This window comes from Physeter macrocephalus, chromosome 20, assembly GCF_002837175.3.
Source record: "Physeter macrocephalus isolate SW-GA chromosome 20, ASM283717v5, whole genome shotgun sequence".
Classification (NCBI taxonomy): domain Eukaryota; kingdom Metazoa; phylum Chordata; class Mammalia; order Artiodactyla; family Physeteridae; genus Physeter; species Physeter macrocephalus.
In genome coordinates this window covers 82156153-82172606 of record NC_041233.1, presented here as the reverse complement: position 1 = coordinate 82172606, position 16454 = coordinate 82156153, and the positions used below count along the sequence as shown (strand labels likewise).

The window sequence follows — 16454 nt, the reverse complement described above, 5'->3', positions numbered from 1 at the left end:
TACCTCCCTGAGTTCCTCACCCAAATTCCCAACTCCTTTCATTGGTTTTATTTTTTCTTTCCACTTCTGGTTACAAAGCAAAATCAGAGTTTTTGGGGTTTTTTGTTTTGTTTTTTTTTTAGTCCCTTCCTGCAAGCTATTTCCCCAAGTGGATACCAATTCCCTAAGAACCCTTCCCTCGCAAGGAAGTTGCCTCCAGGCTCGACACACAGAGTCTTGGGGAGCTGCCTGCTTCCTCAGTGAGCCCTCCCGGTTCCTATGGAACAGTCACTTTCTTAAAGGGCAACCTGGGGGTTAACAGACGAAGTCGTAACAGCAGCCAGTGCCAGCACCCTGCACGGTGACCTGCCGCTCCCCAGCCCCAGGCCCACCATGAGCCCCATGTCACAAGCGAACTCAAGCACAGGGAGCCCCGTAGGCGAGGAGCTGGCAGGGCTGGGCCGTGCAGAGGCCCCCGGCTCCCCAGCAGACAACAGCGCTTCCCAGCCCTTCTATCCACACGCATGCCCCTACTCCCCCAAACCAGACAAACTCGCTAAAACCCTCACACAGCCCCTGCCCCAAGTCTGCTCCCAACAAAGCTCAGACTTGGGCAACATCCAAATGACACCCTGTCACCTTCCCTGCCAACAGTCTCTCGGGTGCTGAGAACTACTTTGTCTCCAGGATTTGTGGATCCCAGAGAAGATTTCAATTTTGACAGAACGTTATGACTAGGACAGGCCTGCTAGTTAGGAACTCTGATTGGGGATTACCTATGGAATGTGAAGTTCCACCAGGCACAAGAATCACCTGCCTTACTCCTACAATATACCCAGAAAAGTCAATGAGGAATGGTTATCAGTTGGCATGGAGGCCTCTTGGCCTTCCCAACGTCTAGCTGGAAACACCTGCAAAACAGAAATCTGTGCCACTGTCACTCCAACATACCTAGAGCCAACAGAGCGAAAAACTACAGAATTCAAAAGGACAACCTCACATTCAACACAGGGACAACTCCCCAAAAACTCTGAACACTCATCCCAACTCAAACCGTGATGCGCAACCAACGATGATACCGTCAAAGTTTTTCATCATGCAAGAGTCACCTGAAGGAAGGGAAGGCTGTCCTAAAATGCACGTAGCATCTTACGTTATCAGAGCAACACCTTTGGCCAGAAGGGTGGTTCCCAAATTGGAGGTCGGCGTTTTTGTTAAAAGTTAAATATTTTGTTTATTTGAATGTGCAAGAGGGGAAAAAAAACAAAAAACAAAAAAAAAACCTAGTAAAGATACTGTTGTGATAGCAAAGACACTGTTGCTTGGGATAAGGTGAGGTTAAAATCTGACTTAGTAGAAAAACATACCAGGGCAGGTAGCACTCGTGGAGAGAGCAGAAATCACGAAAGCGGCATGCAGACGATTTAGGTTTAGGATAAAGCACACAAGGAAATTAGCGGCCGCTCTGTGAGCCACACACGTCCCTGAAGCCAATGGCTTAATAAAATTCCAGTCAAAATTCCATTTCCATCTGCATTTTAAAGGTTTGCTTATACAGTTATTTTCATTTTAAGTGGAAAAATGTAGTTCATAGACTAATGCCCGGAAGAGACCCACCTGATTACACACAGTGGCAGGAATATACACCATGATGGGTGTCCTCCTCCCGGCAGGAAGCAAGGCCACGTCCACCTTTCTGATCTTGTGCAGATGTCCTCTGTAGCACACACCAGCGCATCAGCTCCCTCCTCTCCGCACAACCAAAAGGCAGAGAAATGGCCTGTCGCTCAAGAAACAGGGAAAGCCAGCACCCTGGTGAGGGGCTAACCTACATTTCCTCCTGTCTCTCTCTAAATTGCTGGCCTCTGCACCCCTCTCCTTACAACCACCAGTTTTCAGTTGGACAGGCTGGCAAAACTCAACAAGGCTAACATGTGCCAGGAGTACCAGAAAAGTCTAAGAACCTTGACAGTGGATTCAACCGTCTGTTTAAGGCATGCACAGCACAGGCCTACTGGAGCAACTGTTTTTTTCAATACATTGGATTCAGGATCAAAATACTATTGAAATTTTCATGCAATTCGGGATGTTCTCAACATACTTAAGGGCTAAATCAATATTTTCAATACAATGATTAAAATAAGTTGTGATGTGTAACACACAACTCGACAACACCATTCTGCCCTCTACCAGGCTACCATCCTTGTACAAGTTACGAAAGAAACCTTGCTGACGCACCCATTGAGAAGTCACCTTCCTCTCAAACGTTTCTTGGTGCCACGCTGCTGGGGCTTTCTGAGACAGGTCCTCAATCTGCAGACGCCTGACACGGCCACTGCAACTTCACCAGGGCCCAGCTCAGTGATGCTGTCAGGACAAGGTCTGCAGCGGAATTCTCTGAGCTGTAAAGAGATCTTCGGCCAGTGAGGGGAGCCACTGGTTTGGTCTATGAGTGGCTCTAAATGCTGCTGTGGTTCAGACTCTCACAGTTCTCCACTCTCTGAAGACTGTCTATTTCTTAACTGCTTCAAGATGCCCACATACGATGAAAAGGAGATGAAAAGTGGGTTAATTACAGTAACTATATGTCTAACACCACTGTAAAGACACACTTTTCTACACAATTATTTTTAACTGAACTTGAAGGTGTTTATTGCAATCTATTTTTGGTGGAAAAAACGTCACATACGTTTATTTAGCACAACCTTGTGAAATACACAAAGCGTAACTGGGGACGAGCATTTTCTATTCCTAGTCCACTTCTGAGGACTAAATCATGAACTGCTCCACTGGAATGAAGTCTTTCTTGCAGTAGCTGGGCACCAAGTCTAACGTTTATTAATTTTCTCCTTTCAGTATAGGCAGCAACTCACCATTTTCCTTCAGTTCCTAAAAATAAAAAAGGAAACAATAATATCATGCATGCGTATATATAAAAAATGAAAACATCTAAACAATGAAAGAGTGCATCTATATCAGAGAACCCAAAGAAACACCTTATTGGATGAAAACTCCAGTCCACCAACACACTTGAACAAAGCACCCTGCCATAAAAACTGGGTACACTATCACAGTACAAAATTAACGTTAAAAGGCATTCTAAAACGAACACCAACAGATTTTTTTAGCATTAGCGAATACAGCAATGAGAGCAACACGATGAAGCTTCCTATTTAAACAACAGCAATAAACAGGGAAAATGAACTTTGAGTGACTGAAAAAAGAAACGCTGTGATGTTAAGGTCCACTCAGATACAATGCACATGACACCTGTGGCCCTACAGGTGGTAAACAGGCTTCACTATTTCAACCAAACCTGGAAAAGCCACGGTACTAGTATGTAAATGTAAAGGCCAGAAACCATTAAAGAGATGAAGTAATTGAGAAAGTTTTTTGTGCCTATCTTTCAGATCTAAAATATAGAATACAGCCATGAAGTTTAAAGTTTAAAACATGATGATGGAGGATAAATAAGACTTTCTAGTTTAAGGCAAACACTTAATTTGATAGAACATTTCAGGTTCTTCCTAAGCTGCATGAACATCAATGAATAAAACCACTAAAATCCACTCGCACTGCTCTCTGGATTGAACCCCAACAGGCATGACCCTGTCACACAAACTCAGACAGCAAGGTCTTGGGATCTTCTACCCATTTAACAAGCAGACGTCCAGCTACGCCAAAAGGCCAAGCGGGGCCTCTGAGCACACAACTCAGAGGCAGCAGGCCACGCGGCAAGGTGGGTGGGCTGGGCAGCCCTCAGGTGGAAACTGGCCACGGCTCCCTGGCTGCGACAGGGCAGACAGCTCCCCTAACTTCTGTCCATTTCCTCACCCGCTGGAGGATGAGACGTGGCAGCCTACGCAAGAGCCAGAAGGGCCTGCCTGCCTGGCGTGGCGCAGGCCCTTCAGACGCCACTGTGACTGTGAGCCAGTGGGTTAGACAGCAACCGGATCTAAATATTCTGCCTCTCAACTGTTTCTGCATCCAAAGAGTCTGCGGTGATGAACCGTTCGCTCTTTAGAGGTAACATTAACACACCGTGTACGTATTAACTCGTAGATATTTTTCTCGGGACATTAGCCTGATGGAGTCGCTGAGTAATTCATTCATTCAATCACCCACTCAACCAAAACAGCACTCGCGGCTCCTGTTGAGGGCAGTCAGGATTAACCCGTTGGCAACACAGCTGAGGCTTGAAGTCGGGGGTCTCCAACCCCTGGGCCACGGACCGCTACCGGTCCGAGGCCTGTTAGGAACCGGGCCGCAATGCAGGAGACGAGCGGTGGACGAGCGAGCGAAGCCTCACCTGCCGCTCCCTGTCGCTCTCATCACCGCCTGAGCCATCCCAGCCCCCCTCCCTGGTCCGTGGAAAAACTGTCTTCCACGAAACCAGCCCCTGGTGCCAAAAAGGTTGGGGACCACTGCTTTAAGTGACCTAAAGGTGAAGAACTGCCCCCTGCCAGAAACAGACCAAAATGGCAACCTAACAGCTATTCCCAGTTATCTTCTCAGAGAAAAATGTGAACACTATCACGCATTTCCAAATGTATAAGTTCTTAGCAGGTGAACACAGAAAGTCATATAACGAACACCCTGTTATATACCTAAGAAGAAGCTGCCCGTGCAGCTCAGCTTTAGAATTAAATGAGATTTATTGATTGTATCTCCCCAAGAGCTACCAGTGGCTGAGGTACAGGCCACCAAACATTCAGACAAGAACAGGCTCAAGGGTATTCCGGTCGGAAGACAGTTTGTGTCTCACAAAAATAAAAAATAGATATAACGAATGCAGATCTATTTTTGTTGCCTCAGGGCTATTCAAAAGCCACTATGTTAAACCTTTTTTTTCCCCTCCAGGAATGAGACAGTTTATTGGGGAAATGCCTCACTGGCTTGCTCAAGAAGTGTGACGTCAAACCTGGAACTGGGCAGGAGACAAAATCTGGGCAGATGAAACCGTGGCCCTGTGTTCAGAAAAGCTACCGGCACTCAGGGCTGGGCCAGAGTTCTTTCATGGTACGAAAGCATGAGTTAAAAACTTTCATTTTATAACTAGAGACAGCAGTACTTACCACTTGCTTTCCACTTAAAACACCAGGGATCTGACCTCAGGGAAAATCCTCTAACCGGCGAGGCCAAGGAGGGCCTGAGCCCCGGCAGCTCCACCACCCGCCTTTCGTGAAGGCTGGCGCTTCTGGAGCAGAGCCCTGCCTTCCTGCCCAGGCCCTCCTGTGCCCACCCACTGCCACCCTCCTCCCACACCATGACGCCCAGGGTGGGCCTGGGTCGGGGGTAGGGTTTGAGGACGTGAAAGCTGCAGCTGCCCTCTGGGGTCCTGGGCTAATCAGGAGAGCACCCGAGCACACAGGTGCTACCAGGTAGGGGTGCCCTAAGTTCTGGACTTGAAATTCTACGAGAAAAGTCATGTTCGTTTAAAATTCGGTTAGAATTTACTTAAAGCAAACCAAAGAAGGAAATTCATCATCAAAGACATATAAGAAACAGCGTCCTTGAAACACGCTTACGATCTGACAGAGTTCTCCAGTGTTCTAGTATCTGAGAATCAAAGGGGGACTTGGAGATGACCTCAGGCCTCGGTGACACAGCCAGCAGGGCCAGGCCGGCACTAGGTCTCAGGCCCCTGGCCCTCAGCCAGGTGCTCTTCACTCCATCACCCAAGTGCATGTGAGTAAAGCAAAATAAAATGACACCAGAAAACAATATAATTATGATAACATAAATATAAAAGGACAGGAGAACTTCAGGAGCAGGAGCAAAACAGACACTTCTGGCTGGAGAAAATCTATAAACGATTCACAGAGAACAAAGGCCCTGAAGGATACAGGAAGCATATACTTCATTATGAGATACGCAAGGGAATGCAAAGCAGAGACAGGGTGAAGAAAAGCTGAAAACATGGAAGAACTTAGTACACTGTGAATAAATCAAGTTTTGAGCTCGGCCACACCCAGAGCCGCTCTGAACACCCAGTCACACTTCGGACCCTGGCCAGCAGTCCCTCAAAAGCTGGAGGAGGTTGTAAAGGCCCCAGCGTGGCAGGAAAGGCCGCACAGTAAGGGGGCTGATTTGCCCGGATCAGGTGAGAGCTGAGAGAACAAGATATTATGGTTGTAGAGATGGTAATGCTGGTCTAGAAGTGATTAGATATGAGGCCAGAAAAGAACATCGAGGACAACCCCAGTGAAATAATTTTCAAACGCGCCCGGGGTTTTCAGTTCTCTGGGCTCCCAGACGAACAAATCCCAACCTCACCTTAACGATGTCCAGTCCTCCAACAAGCTCCCCTTTCACATACAGCTGAGGGTATGTTGGCCAATTGGAGTAAGTTTTTAATCCTTGCCGAACCTACGGAAACAACAGGGACCCTGAAACCTTCCTGTCAGATTAGGATTAAATGATAATCCTAATGATTAAAACTAAGACAAAGGACAAAACATAAAACATAGAACTAACTTACTTCTTCATCCTCCAAGATATCAAATGTCTCATATTCAACACTACAAAAAAGGAGAAAACATTTTAACAAGAAATAGTTTCAGACAAAAATTATAAGAACTATTTGGTGTTTCAAAAACAGTCAAGAAAAGTAAAACTATTTTGTTGCTAACAAAATTTACTGTGGAAAAACAGAAATGATTTTACTTCTTAATCTGTCAGGTACTACACAGAATAAGTCATCCCAAGACACGAATTTATCTGGAGTCTTCTCTACACAATATCAGGTTAGACAGGGGTCAGTGACCTTTTTGTAAAGGGTGAGGTAGTAAACATTTCGGCCCTGCGAGCCATACAGTCTCTGCTCCAACCGCTCACCTCTGCTGTGAAGCACAGGAGCAGCCAGACAAGGCAGAGATGAAAGGACAGTGTTTCAATAAAACTTGACTTACCTAAGTAGGAGGCCAGCTGCAGTTGGCCAAGTTCAGGTTAGACTCAGCATTTATGCAGGCCTGTCGTTAACAGCCTCGCTCCATTTCCAGCCCCCTCGGCACTGCTGCTTCCTAACCTACTGGCAGCTGCTTAGGGTGCGGGAGGGAGCAGCCCTGCTGGCGCCCATGGATGGAGGCTGCCAACCAACTCTACCCTCTGCAGATGTGCTTTCCACGCAGCAATAAACTTACCACAGAACACACATGCTATACTTTTTCTTTTTCCTTTTAATTATTTATTTTTGGCTGCGTTGGGTCTTCGTTGCTGCACGTGGGCTTTCTCTAGTTGTGGCGAGCGGGGGCTACTCTTCGTTGCAGTGCACAGGCTTCTCATTGCGGTGGCTTCTATTGTTGCAGAGCACAGGCTCTAGGCGCGCGGGCTTCAGTAGTTGTGACTCATGGGCTCAGCAGTTGTGGCTCACGGGCTCTAGAGCACAGGCTCAGCAGTTGTGGCGCACGGGCTTAGTTGCTCCGCGACACGTGGGATCTTCCCGGACCAGGGATCAAACCTGTGTCCCTTGCACTGGCAGGCGGATTCCTAACCACTGCGCCACCAGGACAGTCCCATGTGATATTTTCAATATGCACAAAACCAGTGAAAGTGTTGAGGCTTTATGCCGTGTAATGAACACTACTTGTATAAATTAATGACAATTCAACCACATCTACTCGGGGAGGATTTCATTACAACAGTCCCATGTGCTATTTTCAATATGCACAAAACCAGTGAAAGTGTTGAGGCTTTATGCCGTGTAATGAACACTACTTGTATAAATTAATGACAATTCAACCACATCTACTCGGGGAGGATTTCATTACAAGGTGGCCAAAGAATTAGTAAGAATGTGAGACTGAATCCCTGCAGGGAGACTGTGGGTACATGTGCAATTCCAAAAACTGGCCGAAGAAAATGCCACATAAAAAGAAACAAATTTTGTTTTCCATAAAACCAAAACGATCTTCATAGGGAAATCTTGTTTACTGAGTAAACACGTTCCAAAGAAGACTGTCCATGATGCAGGAAACAGTCAAAAAAATAACCTGAGAGGATAATCAGCAACAAGTACCAAAAAGGGAATGCTTGAAAGAAGAGCAAAAAAGATTAAAAAAAAAGAATCACCCAATGTAAGATTCCCTTCAAGTTGAACTAAGGAGGCAGATCTCCTAATTGACTCAGTGGAATGTTTGAAAGAAGAGCAAAAAAGATTAAAAAAAAAAAAAAAAGAATCACCCAATGTAAGATTCCCTTCAAGTTGAACTAAGGAGGCAGATCTCCTAATTGACTCAGTACGATACAAATAATGAGTTCTGGAACTATCTATAAAGGATCTAAGAAGTGCTGGGCCTAAATGTTCATAGGTATATAGAGTCACAGCAGCCAATATATCTCCTAGAAGTTCACTATAAAGGGTGCTTTCCCCACCCAATACACACTAGGTACTCAGCCCCTCAAGGCACACGTATTTTGGCTAGGGAAGGAACAGACAAGTGCAAGAATGGAGGAAAGGAATAAAGCACCAGGAGCTTCCTCCACATTCTAATGGCTCTCAGCAAGATCACGGTCCACTCAAGTTAACAAGACCCTGGGAGGCGTTTAGCCAGTCTCGAGCCAGGAGGGCACTCTCTCCCAAAGAAGGCGCTCCACTGGGGGTTAACTGGTGCTTCCAATCCAATCAGGATTAGACAGACATGGGACAGAAAATAAAGTTATGGAGACTTTCCACCAAATACTTGAGCAGTGATGGGCCTAGGGTTGTCCTACCCTGGCCTCAGGATCTGAGGGGACACACTGGCACTAGGGAGAGGTGGCCTGAGAGCAGCGACTCACTGGGAGCTGTGGCAGAGGGAAGACAGAGAAAGGGGGCGTAAAAAAACGACCAAAGCCAGGCCGGCCTCTCCTACATCCTGGGGTGGGGTGAAAACGAGGCAGCTGAAGGCCACAGGACAAAAGCGACTAGACTCTCCTCTGTGAAATGTCACAACCATTTGAAAAGAACTGTGTTTCTTCTTTGGTCCCTAAAGTTGTATTTGAACCTGTGCTACTCCACCCTGCCCAAGAATGCCCAAATGCTTCAGAGATGACTTTCCGTGTCACTTCATAGGGTTGGCTAGTCTATTTAAAGCTACGGTTAGAATCCTTACAATATTGAAAAGAAGCAGTTGAGAAATAATAAGGAAGAAAAATAAGCAGAAACATTTGACAACCCCATAGAACATGTGCTAAGTATCTCCAAACAAGTGGTTTGGTGTTTTCTTTGTTTTCGTTTTTTTTTTTTAATAAATTTATTTTATTTATTTATTTATTTCTGGCTGCGTTGGGTCTTCGTTGCGGCGCACGGGCTTTCTCTAGCTGCAGCGAGCGGGGGCTACTCTTCGTTGCGGTGCGCAGGCTTCTCATTGCAGTGGCTTCTCTTGTTGCGGAGCACGGGCTCTAGGCATGTGGGCTTCAGTAGCTGTGGCACATGGGCTCAGTAGTTGTGGCACACGGGCTCTAGAGTACAGGCTCAGTAGTTGTGGCTCACGGGCTTAGCTGCTCCGCGGCCTGTGGGACCTTCCCAGACCAGAGCTCGAACCCGTGTCCCCTGCACTGGCAGGCGGATTCTTAACCCCTGCGTCACCAGGGAAGTCCCAAGTGGTTTGGTTTTTAACCACAAAACTCAATTACAATTTTCTTACCTGGCAGCTCCATCACTATGGAGAGCAAAAGCATGAGCTCTGCAATTTAATTTACCCTATTTCTCAGATCCAGATAATGGATCTTAATATGTATCCTATCACTTTCATGAACTATTTGGAAACTAGAATATTTTTTTAAAGAAAATTAAAAATCTGTAATACACGTTCCCTAAAATATCTTTATGCATGGTAAGAACTTAGTTATCAACTTTCCTCTGGGAAAGCAGACAAAGAGTTATTCTGATGATTACCAGAATACCTCCTTTATGTTACCGACAGGTTGGACACCGGCCAGAAAATTCTACTGTGGTCTAAGCTAAAGCATTCGCAAAACGTTATAGCAAAAATAAACAGATAAAAATGTACGAACAGATATAACAACTGAAAAGCATCAGTGGCAGAACTGAAAAGTTAGAATTTCTTAAAATATACCATTTGAAAACAAGATTTACTTACGCGGTACTATTTAGTATTTCCAGAATCTGTCTGCTGAAGCCACACTTAGCTTCCTAAATTTAGAAAAAAAACAAATTTTAGGATGCACTGCATTTCCCACACAGCCCACTAGCATGGCTGTATCTAATGCTCTGTCAAGGGGGATAGCACCTGCAGAAGGCAGCCACCTCCCAGGGCCTCTTCACATCAAGAGCCGTCAGAGGAATGAGACCGGCACCTTCAGGACTGACCCATCCAGACGTCGTCCCAGACGCACGGCCCCTAAACTCACCTGGGTTGTAACCACTGGAGATGACCCGTGCTCTGACGTTATAACCTTTGTGGTCAGAAAGGTCCTGAGTTAGACCCTGAGGCTTCTGCTGCCCCCTCTCTATTTCACTGACAGCCTCAACTCCACCTTTCTGCAATGATTAGGGTCATTGTTTTCCTACTCCCAACTGGAATCCTACTCCCACTTTTAAAATCTACCTTTACACTATAAAGCACCAAACTTTTCTGAGGTTATGGAACAATCTTAGTTTTTTTCACACCCCAGGATTCCAACTCCCAATCCTGTGGGAAAGACCTGGCACCACATAAACACCTTAACTGCACGAATGATTCTGTTCCCAGAATTCATGCATACTTCCTGGGCTTCCAGGAACAAAAGGATAAAAATCTGCTTTAAATAACCATCAAGAAGAAAAAACAAAGGTGTAACTCGGGAAGTAGAGAACCAAACTGCACACTCCAGGAGTCAACAGCAGCTAACAGAACCAGTCCAGTGTTAACAGTGCTGACCACGTTAGCTGACAAAGTTTGGCAGCAGGAAGAAATGCACCCCACTGAGATTTGATGATAAAGTCAAGCAAAATGTAGATCACTTTGTTTGATCTCCATAAGCACCAACTGAGGCCTGGATAACTTCCTGCTACCACTACAGCTTCATTAGCTAAAGCCAGGAAAAAAAGATTTAAGTGTCCCCTTGTTGCAGATGTTAACATCAAAAGAAATTACAAATAAAACCATTTTTGAGTTCTTTACCTGTTTGTTTCCTTTCATAAACAGCATCACAGAAGCTTTCTTTGTCAGTACTTTGAGCCTAAAGAGAGAAAATTGATATAAAACGGCTCAGCTAAATTATTAAACACCACTTTCACTCTGCTTCATGAGCAGCGTACATCTTTGAGGGACAGCAGGATGAGAGTCCACAGCTTTGAGTGGCATTAAACAAGCAAACGCACTGACAGTTTCCTTTATTTCACTGTCTCCCTGAGCCACTGTAAAACACAATATGGCTTTTTAAGGCAATGAACGTGCCTTCAAGTTGCAATTTAAGCCCACCAACTCACAGAACTAAAAAAATAATAATAACCAACTCAATAAGGAATTGTTCAGTCAGGGACCTATAGACTGAGCCCACCCAGAATTTCCAGAACTAGACGTCTGTGTCCCTTTCCCGTCATGAGGCCCGCATGGCTGTACACTCTTCACGCCCATAAGGTCCCACCTGGAGGGAGAAGCGCTAAATCTTGGAGCACCAACCAACACCAGCTACTAAAATCAAATGCTCTCATCCTGACTTTATGTTTGGTACTTTATACCATCTTTCAAACCTCACGATCTAACTTGCTGTCAGGAATGCTAACCATCTGCATGCAGCCTAGGGCCCAGTAATGACTCTCAGGGACAGTCCACGCCAGGACAACGGGCTGCTGAAGGGCCTCTAGGCCCCAGTGGACAATGGTGGTCACAGCACCGTGTTCTCCTCCTTCCACGTGCTCTGGATCATTCATGGCTCCAAATCTCCTCAGAGAAAACAGGTATCACAAACGAGACACACAAACCATGCACAAAGCTACGTCACATACACTTTCATGTGGTACAATCAGCTAATTCTCACAAAGACCCCAATCACGCACCTGGAGACCCAACTCCGGGATCCAGGAAACCAAACAGGTCCCTCTGTCCCACCCACAGAGACATGGCCAAGCCCAGGAACTCAGGCTCCTGCACTCTGCTTTCCAGGAGCCCTTTAAATTTTTACTCAAAATATACTGGGTATTACTTTCTATGTAAGTCAAAATATCCTGGATATTACTTTCTATGTAATTCTAGCCAGTTATCTTCTGGTGTCTGAAACCACAGGAGATACAAATGCAGCACATCAGGAAAAGAGAGAGAAGATCTGATGAAGACAGGGACAAAAACAACAGCAAAAGTGTATTCAACACAGAGGAAAATAAACGGAAAGCAAATACAAGTGTATCTGTAAAAAGAAATGAGAAAAAGCACAGCAGTCTTCTGAGGCCACACAGCCTCCATGGCCACCCAGGCCGTACAGCAGGAACCCAACTGAAGACGCTCGAGTGTCAAAGAAGCTAGGTAGGAGCAGCACTTTCCTACCTAAAAGGTAGTAAAGGGTGTAAATCATTTGAGAAAATGTGGCACTTAAAGGTCAGCTCGACTTATATGCAAACTATGAGGCTTACTTCATTAATCAAAAACAGATAAATGAGGTGTTTATTATTAAACACTTTTAGAAAATCCCAAAATGTTAAATGATGATAGAATTACAATAGGAAGTTTTACCTTACAAAGTCAAGCCCCAACTATGAATGGCTGATATGCTGCTGTATTTCAAAATAAACTGCTTTTTAATCCTCTACATTAATTAATATTTATTACATTTAAAATCCTAACTTTAAGTTTTCCTACTGGCCAAAGCCCAAACTTTCTATAAGATAAATTCTCTGAAAGCAGATTGAGATCCTTCATAAAACAAAGAGATTTTACAGCTCTAAAACCTCCTTGAATTTTTAAATTACCACAGTTCTTCGAAAGGAAGTGAGAAATCCCCCAAGTGTTTACACACGAACTCCATGAACTGCATCTGCTTTCCACACTCAACCACTTTTCACAGTGTTCTACCAGGATAGTGACAGCAAAAGAAGAAATCACAAGTAAGCCAGCTTTAGGCTGTGAGCAGGAACCGTGACTAAAACCTGAACACCAAGACAACTGGATCCCAGCTCCGAAATGGAGAGAACTAAAATTTGGTCGTTCCATGGTGACAATGACATTTCTATAAAACAAAGACTATCCTCCACATAATCATTAAATTGGTACAAAATTTTCTCCAATCCAAATCAGACCTTCCCAAGTCTGCATGACTAGTTTGCAAACGACACAATTATGACTTCGGCATACAAAAGCAAATCTCTGATTTCTACATAGAAAGAGTAATGCAAAAACTGAAAATTTAAAAATGTTTTTAAAATAACAGCAGACTGAAACTTTTAAAACGCTTACCTTTCCTCTAACTTGGGGGCTTTGGGGCAAATTGTGTCTAGTTCTTTAGATGCTTCTAGCTCCTAAAATAAACATACATGTAAGTTTAAGAAACATTTATTATAACATAAACCTCCCTGGTCATGCCATAATACAAAATATTAATCACCTCATCAGAAATACTTTGTATTTATTTCAGATTCATATTCATAAAGGCAGAGCCTTAAGAAATTTATACTTTAGATTTAATACAGCACTTATAAAAGTATGCTTAAATATGAAAATTCTTTATAAGGTACAGTCTTCTCAAGTCTAACCTTAATTATATCAAGTCCTCCTATGAGCTCTCCAGAAACATAGAGCTGGGGATAGGTGGGCCAATTGGAATAGGTTTTGAGGCCCTGACGAACTTCTTCATCTGAGAAGATATCGAAGCTGCTAAACTGAATATTATGTTTGTTAAGAATTTCCACCATCTGCTTGCTGAAACCTGCATACAGAAAAAGAAAATCAAGAACTTAATTTCTCTCTCAAATAAACACAATTTTAAATTAATTCAGATTACATATTATCTACTGAACAAAGATGTCTGCCTCTATTTTACCCATGATTTAATTAGCATGGCTGAATAGTATGTAAGGAGGAAGCAAACTCCAAGAACCCCTACTCTGACCTTGAACCACATCACATGTTCAGGTATGGCTTAACTTTTTAAAGTACTCGTGCGTCAAAACAAAACAAAACAAAAAAGTATGTTTATTTATCAAAGTTCCTCTTCAATATTAGGTATTTTTGTTGTAGGAGAAACAGTACTGGCCAAAAAGCAGAGACCTCTAGCCCCAGCACTGGCTCCATTCACCAAGGGGAGGCACAGTTCAGGCCTAGACAGCCACCTCCGCCTCCCTGCACTTTCCCATCAATCAGGGGACTGACGTGGACGCCCAGACAGTCCCTCCCAGCTCTGCTGTTCTATGAATCTATGAGAATCAACACAGGGTGGAGGAAAAAAACTCTACAATTGTTATTTTTAACTAGTACTTGACCATACTTGGAAACCCAATTCTGTTTGTTTTCTACTGCCCTTTTACTACTTCCTGTGTACCCATTTCAATAGTTCTCAATTTTTACCATCCCTAAACAGAATAAATTAAAAATCAAGAAGCAATGTGTTCTCTTTTAGTCTAAAATGGATATAGCACATTGAATTTCAAAGCTATCTTCTCTGTTGTTATATATGAACTGTCAGTAGACTGCTGGAATTCTTTCTCATCCGGTGTCATAACTTGACAGTTTCTTTTCTAAAACTATTTATATTCCCCAAAGTATGTAATGTGATTTCTTTTTTACCGCACTGTAGTGACAATCTTATGTTCCATGATTTTATTATACTTTTTTTTGTTCTGTACTTTTTTGACATCATTTTCTTATTATGACATTAGTACTGAAGAATAAGAGTGTGAATATCAGTCTTTTATAAACCTATTAGTCTTGTCTGAAAAGAGAGTATTTTTCTTTCTATAAGCTAATTCTTCCCTATTGTTTTTCAATACTCTGTACTCTTCTCTTTCACATTCCATCATTCTTCTTTTTAAACACAGTCGTAATACGCTGGAAAATAACCTGTTCTTCAGATTCAAAATTCCTGGAAGATTTAACAGCATCTGCAATTATTTTTAAATAAAATCAAACCATGAAATTCAGTATAAAATTAATTGTACAAATAGGCTTTACCTGATGTCATGCAAAAAGCACTTTTACTATTAAAAAATGGATCTATTACTGGCTCCAGACATTTTTAGATCTGCCGTTCATTGAGATGAAATACCAGTATTTATTTGTATAGCACATAAGTTGCTTTTCCTACAACTGAAGTGTTAAGTTCATGTACAGCCTGAAGTAAAACACTGATTCTGAAATTTTTCATTCATCTGGGAGTTCATTAGTAAACAGCTAACGGCTGATTGCTGATGGTTATTCTGTTGCCAATATATTAACTCATTTCTACTGTAACTGGCTGAGAAAAAGCTTTATTTTTGCTTTAGGCAATTACATGCAGACTAGAAAGATTGATTGGTAGAGTTTCATTTTTAAGGGTTAAAGTGGCAGACTGGAATGTTATGCTTAAGGATAAAATAGTGAGAAGGCTTTATTCTAATAACAAAATGTTTACACCCACTTTTTTAAGGAAAAATGCATGCATGCAATAAAAATATTTAAAAGTAGAAAAACCACGTTTAACTGTCCCAGAACCACCATTTCTACCCACAATCATTTCTGCTCATGACAGAAGACATGAATAAGGAGCCTAACTATCCCACTAGGTAACAAGAACGAGACCCTGAAGAACACTGTGGAACCTGCAATGTTTTTGTGTCTGATTTAAAAAGTAAAACCCAGTTAGATGACTCTCACTGCAGGAGAAATTTCTGCACTGTGGTTCAAATACCTTTTGCTTTGCTAAAAGCTTTGTTAGCAGAAATAGATACAGGAACTGCCAAATAACTTGATTAACCTGCATGTTGAAGGATTTATCATTCTGTTTAAAAAGATGTACGTCTCAGCTCTTCTTGAAAATCATCCTAAAACATGAGAGCCCTCTCTTTCCTGTCCTCCTGAGCAGCACAGAATAAGGATAATCTAATTCTTTGACGACTGAGACCCTATCAACATGTCAGGCTCCTAATACAACATACCATTCTCTAGGTAGAGCCCAAAAGAGAAGGTCAAGAAGACAGAGATGTGCAATGTGCAGGGGCTGGGCTGAGTCCAAGTAGATTCCAGGGCAGACCCTGAAATGGCTTTCAAGGTCTCCTTGATGCAAAATTTAAATGTTATTCATTCATGTTTTTCTGATTAAATGAAAGCAAGGGGGGGGGCCGCTAAAGAAAAATCAAGTGTAGCTCTACTCCACAAAGGGCGTCCAAAGGGAGTAATGTGTGTTACTGACGGTAGTGCTTTCAAAGTGAAATCTGTGCAAAGTATGGAAATACCAGCCACTTGAGCTCATGAGCACTGATGGCCATTCTTTTATAAAGGAGGCTTTGCCTACGCCTCATCGCTAACATACCACCAGAAAAGCAGAAACAACTGTCCACTAAACAGGCTCAGAAAGGAAGAGGGTGA

At 43.3% G+C, this 16454-nt stretch overlaps 1 protein-coding gene across 6 annotated transcripts in view; it reads right to left on the bottom strand.

Moving 5' to 3' along the window:
- Window positions 1–1103: 1103 nt before the first annotated feature.
- Window positions 1104–16454, bottom strand: part of GLRX3 (glutaredoxin 3) — a 33276-nt gene continuing 17925 nt past the window's right edge. For 2 of the 6 annotated variants that reach the window (XM_028481116.2, XM_028481117.2), the window contains 7 exons: window positions 13649–13821; window positions 13353–13414; window positions 11085–11142; window positions 10062–10114; window positions 6461–6500; window positions 6256–6348; window positions 1104–2868 (listed from right to left, as the gene is read on the bottom strand). In XM_028481116.2, coding sequence (XP_028336917.1) covers window positions 2818–2868; window positions 6256–6348; window positions 6461–6500; window positions 10062–10114; window positions 11085–11142; window positions 13353–13414; window positions 13649–13821 — 530 coding nt within the window. In that variant the 3' untranslated portion in view covers window positions 1104–2817. The remainder of the gene's footprint in view (window positions 2869–6255; window positions 6349–6460; window positions 6501–10061; window positions 10115–11084; window positions 11143–13352; window positions 13415–13648; window positions 13822–16454) is intronic. The other 4 variants (XM_007126688.4, XM_007126689.4, XM_055080904.1 and 1 more) reach the window with 4 other exon arrangements.